This window comes from Onychostruthus taczanowskii, unplaced genomic scaffold (genome assembly GCF_017590055.1).
Source record: "Onychostruthus taczanowskii isolate IOZ18803 unplaced genomic scaffold, ASM1759005v1 scaffold17, whole genome shotgun sequence".
Classification (NCBI taxonomy): domain Eukaryota; kingdom Metazoa; phylum Chordata; class Aves; order Passeriformes; family Passeridae; genus Onychostruthus; species Onychostruthus taczanowskii.
The window spans coordinates 3,379,651-3,385,650 of NW_024498906.1; the positions used below are offsets into that span (position 1 = coordinate 3,379,651).

The 6,000-nt window shown below is 43.6% G+C and overlaps 1 protein-coding gene across 1 annotated transcript in view; it reads right to left on the minus strand.

The window, feature by feature from the left end:
- Positions 1 to 3,573: 3,573 nt before the first annotated feature.
- The window catches only part of LOC121333409 (atherin-like), a 3,833-nt gene continuing 1,406 nt past the window's right edge, over positions 3,574 to 6,000 (minus strand). Inside the window, exon 4 of the mRNA XM_041399699.1 lies at positions 3,574 to 3,687. Within this exon, the coding sequence (XP_041255633.1) occupies positions 3,574 to 3,687 (114 nt within the window). The remainder of the gene's footprint in view (positions 3,688 to 6,000) is intronic.

A 6,000-nucleotide genomic window follows, 5' to 3' on the forward strand; every position in this document is an offset into this window, starting at 1 on the left:
TGGCATAAGCCATTACATTTCAGTCACTCCTTTGTGAACCAAAGGACTTGGCAAAAATGCCAGGAAGTGCCATCCAATCTGGAGGTGAAGGCATTGAGGGGAGGAAGACCCATCTCATCCATTGTTTTGCTTGTGGTTGATCAGCACCATTTATCACTTAGGAAGCCAAGTCTTTTTTTTTTCTATCTTGTTTAAACTCCAGCTATCCATGTCTCTCTTTAGACTGAAGTGAATTCCTATAACTGGGAAAGTACTATATGATTCATGTCTCTTTTTTTTTTTGTTCTTTTTGGTATTAAACAGCTAAAGACTTTTTAAGCATCCAAATTCTTTTATAATTATTTGTGGCTTCTCCAGTTTTTGGTCTATTTAAAAAACATGACCCAGCAGATACAAACTCACCTTATTTCTACAACCTACTCCACTGTGAGCGTCCCCAAACAGCACCATCCCTTTTTGTCCCACATGTATATATGAGGCTCTTTTGAGGTGTCTTGAAGTGATTGCACTCCTTTAATATTTTCTAAATTTTCTGCTTTCCAGGATTCAGAATTATCCTCTAGGTACATGATTTGCATTCATCAATCCTAGACATTTACTTCTGCGCTTGGACAGATGAGACATAACTTATTTAAGTGGTTCAATTTACAAAGTAACCCAATCTGTGTGATGTTTCTTCATTATCATCTTTTCCTCATCACCTCTATGTACTTATTCCAGTAACTTCATCACAGTCACAAATAAAAACAGGAATGACTCTATGATGACTTCTAGACCACGATGGAAGTGTTGGGCCATAACTAAGGTTCCACCTCTTTGAACAATCCAATTGTTATGTTATTTCTGCAACGTTATGTATTTCTTTACAACTCTCAGTCTATAAGCTTTTAAGCCACATAATGCATGATATTGAAAGTAAGGGAGAGTATGTGTAGTATGAAGCACCTTACCCAAGTCTGCTGCATCTACACTGTTTTGTTGTGTTGAAGCTTCTCACCTACTCAAGTGATGAAGTTTGGTGTGTCTGCCAAGATCATTTTTCCCTAAGCCACACTTACTGGTACTAGTTACATTTCTACCCTTTTATTCCTTATGAAAGAAATCTCATATTTTCTTCTCCATTATTTTAAAAGAACTGACTTTAATATGACAGCCAGCTTACTACCCAACTCAGACAAATGGGCACTGGCTGATATCACCCTTCCTGAAGTGGCTCAAGCCTTTTGAGATTTATTGTTATAAATGAACCAGCTACCTCCTCTGCTGACAAAGGCAGGCAGGAGTGCATTTTAAAGCACATAACTATACATTTCCCTGTACTTCTACTTCTCACTAGGCATTTCCTACTGATTAGTGACCAGAAACACCTTATGAGGTCTTACAGACCTTTGGTCTGACAGCTTCTCCTTTGTTGCACTCAATTTTAAGTCTCCAGGGTTATCTGGACCTGCAGATTAAACTATCAATAGGAAGACTGCTTATCCCTCATACTTCCTTCATTTTGGGACATATTTTTACAAGGATTCTTTTTAAGTGTAACTGTCCTGAACACACTGTGTGTGAAAGTCAGCAGCTACTACAGTCATGAAGTAGACCTTTATACCACTGCTAGGAGCAATCTTGGTAACCTTACTCCTTCCTTTTTAGTCCAATGACTGCAGGTAAATATTGCTGCACTTGCAACATTACTAACAATCAAAAGAGAACATTATGGAACATTAGATCCTTGGGTAAAATTGCAGTATTTCCTTTTTATAGACAAGTTTTAAATAGAAGCTACAAGACAGAAAAAATATTCCAGAATTTCCTTGAGAATATATTAACACAGAACTATTCTGGGAGAAATTTAGAACAATCCCCCTTCACTTTCTTTCCTCCCCAACCTCCATCTCTGTGGTTGCGTAGGAAAAACAGTAAAAGATAACTTCAGCAGGCTCATGTTTACTGTACAGTGACGTAGCCAGCTCACAATGAACCCTCATCACCAGCTGAGGGGTTTGTCAAGGTCAAAAAATGGTTACTGAAACATGAACAGGTAACATGGTAAAATAACTCATCTATTTCACAGATGAAGAAGCAAACACATGTCTACTGAAAGACCTTCAAACCAGTCACCAGAAAGCTGACAAAACTCAAGTTACTCTCCTATAACCTGGGGCTTGGCAGTAGAGTAGCTACAGCTTGAGAAATCTGGAGGTGTTACTCAGCACAATGGTGTTTGCTAAGTATGTTGCCAGTACCTGGAAAAGGATCTAATTAACACACAAGATAAAAAGGAAGGAACTGTGACTGAAAGTGGCTCATTACAAATTTTTATAATTTATTGACAAGCAAATTATCAGTAAGATGGATAAAAACATCAGCCATACTTACTTGGAGCTGTAACCCATTTTTTCATGACTCGACAAAGTAACTCCTTTTAAGATTACCAAGCTGGAACCTGATCATAACATTGTAATAGTCATTGTGAGAAATAAATGTCCAAGTATGAAATTAGCAGCAGTTATCTCCAGAACTAACTCGATGACTGCTACATTCAAGTATGACTTTATGAGGACACTGAGCAAAAGCCAGACTTCATTTGCTTTTGTGAGGAAAAAGATATAGCACAGTACCTACTTCTGAGTGACACCAAAATCTAGGGAAAAATACAAAGGAACAGTAGATCACAAGTAAAATTAGAGTTGGTCTGCAAGAGCTCTATTCAGTGAGAACAAAGGAGCTATAAACTTTTATATACAAGCTGTATTCTCTCTCTTATATACCAAATCTGACACAACCTAACCACCAGTGAAGGTCAGAAATCCTATTGCTTACAGTGTAGTTTTACCCTTTGCTTACTGAGTTCCAGAAAGTGCAAGTTACAAAAGCATTTCTGCAGGTAAGTTAACTTATGTTGTTCCACAGCGGTGCCCGCACACCTGTGGTATCTGCAGTTTCCAAGTGTGTTCTGCTCTTGGGTACCTCTGTCGGCTGTGGGAGCAGAAAGGGCTGTGAGTATCAGCTGCAAACACGGCTTCCTTCCTGGCAGCTGCACCCATGGGAGTTACCCTGTTTCTGATCACACCAGGGTGTCTGTGGCCTATTGGAAACCAGAGTGCTTGGGAAAACATTGAGGTAATGGCTCCATCAAGACAAAAATTACACAAAATATTCAAAATATGCTGGTGTCTTGCTCCTGAGTGGTGAAGAACAAGGGGGTAAACGTGAAACAGTTATATACAGGCAGGATGAATGGCCAGCCAGTCAAGTTAGCAAATAAGTTTGCAAAGAAGACTGAAAAACAGCCAGCCATTTGCCTTTTAATGGCATTATAGTTTTCTGCAATAATGTGACAACTGGCTATGCTGAATCTTTGAGGGCAATGTGCCCTGCACTGGATTTCCATTTCCTATGTGAACAAAAAATGGAATAAAACATCCTTGGAACCAAAGACCTTAGAGCATATTGTGCTGTTCACTGGAATTTTCTATGCACTTCACATTTGTTGGAAAACTGGCTTAGAAATCGTTCAAGCTGGAAGGTGTTTCTGCAGATTGTCTTCCCCAGTTCTCCTGCTCAGAGCAGGGCCACCTACAGCAGGTTGCTTAAGGCTGTGTCCAGTTGGGTTTTTAGTATCTCCAAATCCAGAGGCTTCACAATATCTACAGGAAACATGTTCCAAACTGTTTCAAAGAAATTCACAGTCTTAAATTCAAAAATAAGGATAAGGAAATAAATTTTCCAATTTTTTACTTATTTATACTAGAGTTACCTTGCTGTTGATTATGAACTAACCATCACCTTTCTCTGTTCTTTCCCTTACCCTCCTCCATCCTGGCAAAAATATTTACTAAAGACTATTTTACATTAATATCACATGTATGATCAAGCTCAGAAAACCTTGTGAAGGTCAGTATTTTAGGACCCCTTCCTGAAACCCAGGTCTGGGCTGAGTCTACAAAAGTTTTACCATTACCTTAATGGAAATAAATAAAATAAATTTTTGAAGTATTATTGCTCCCATTCTGTTCTCAGGATCATGGTCTGTTAGGCTTATGCAGGTAGGTCTTTGTAGCAGGGGTGCTACAGGAATGGCTTCTGTGAGAAGCTGTTGGAAGCTTCCTCCATGTCCAGCAGAGCCAATGCCAACTCCAGGATGGACCCACTGCTGGCCAATGCTGAGCCCATCAGGAATGGTGGGAACACCTCTGAGATAATTTATTTGAGAAGGGGAAAAAAAAAAAGTTTTCTGTGCAGGTGTAATTGCAGGCAGAGAAAAGCAGGGTGAGAATTGTGAGAGGAACAACTCTGACACCAAGGTCAGTGGAGAATGAGGGGCAGGAGGCGCTCCAGGCACCAAAGCCAAGGTTCCCCTGCAGCCTGTGGAGGACACCCCAGCTGGAGCAGGCGGATGCCTCAGAGGAGGCTGTGAGTCCATGGGAGGCCTGTGCTGGAACAGGCTCCTGGCAGGGACCTGCAGACCCATGGCATGAGGAGCCCACGCTGGAGCAGGCGCCCTGGTAGGACTTGTGATGCTCTGGGGAACCCACACTGAAGCAGGCTGTGCCTGAAGGACTGCACCCCATGTGCAGTGTAACCCACCTTGCAGCATTTTGTGCAGAACTGTTGCCTGTGGGATGAACTCATGCTGGAGATGTTAATCCAGCACTGTCTCCTGCAGGAAGGACCCTATGCTGGAGAAGGGGAAGGACTCCTCATCCTGAGCAGAGGGAGGAAAAATGTGTGATGAATTGATCACAAGCCCCACTCCCATCTCCCTTCCCTGCTGGGGAAAAGGAGGTAGAGCTTGGGAAGAAGAAAGAGGTGGGGGGAATGTGTATGTTAAGATTTATTTTACTTCTCATTATCCTGCTCTTATTTTGTTGGTAATAAATTAATATCCCAAATTTGGGTCTGTTTGCCCTTAGGTATTTCTTGAGTGGTCTCCCCTGGCCCTTATCTCAACTCGTGAACCTTTGTTGTATTTTCTCTTCCCTGTCCAGCTGAGCTGGCGAATGACAGATCAGTTTTGGTGGGTGCCTAGCATCCAGCCAGGGTCAACCCACTACACACAGTTAAAGTTTGCAGGATGCATGTTTATCAAATGCTGTACTGAAATAAACTCCAAGCACCACCCAATTTATATTTTATGCCTGTGTGTTAAGATAGAAAAGACTAGTGCATAAAATTAAAGTGGAGTCAAAGCTGAACCAGAGGCTAATTGGCAAAATAAACACAACACATTCGCTGTTCTCAGCCAGATAAGTCACATTTGCATCATTTGATAAGGCCAACAGCCAACTTCCTTCCAGTTTCCTTAAACGTTAAAAACGCCTCTTGAAGAAACCTCCTTGAGGCCTGGCTCCACAATTATGCCACCAATTTGAAGGTACCTCCTATCCATGAGATTACCCACTTAATTTCTAATGCCTCGAAAACTTTAGGGTGCATCTTTCATGGATCAACTCTTTCTGTAAAAAAAAAAAATTTAAAAAAAAATCCTTATTAGCTTTCATGACAAGGATGAGAAAACAACTCTAGACAGGCCTTAGGTTTCAACGCCAAATTACTTCCAATTTTCCATAATCCCCAAAATGAGAACCACCACCCCCCTGCCCCGGTTCTGCTGTTACGTGAATGCCAGTGGCCCCCGCGGAGCGACGTCCGTGTTCTCCGTGGGGACCCGGGGCCCGGCACGGCACCCCGCTGCCTTCCGCTGTCCTGGTTGCCCCCGGCAATTCCCGCCGGCAGCCGCGCCCCGCGCCGGGGCGACCCTCGGCCCGCGTCCACCCCCGAGCGGAGTCCCCGCACCCTAAAAACCGCTCCTCGCCGCGCACACCCGAGTCCGAGCCCGCGGCGGGGGCGCGGAGCCTCCGGCCCGCACTCCGGGGCCGGGCCGGGCCGCAGGCCTGGCGGCGCGCGGGGGGGGGCTCGCCCGGTATGGAGGGGTCAGGTGGGGACGGGGTCCCGGGGCACCGCTGTGCTCCGCGGCCACACGCCGAGCCCCGAGCGGCGCAG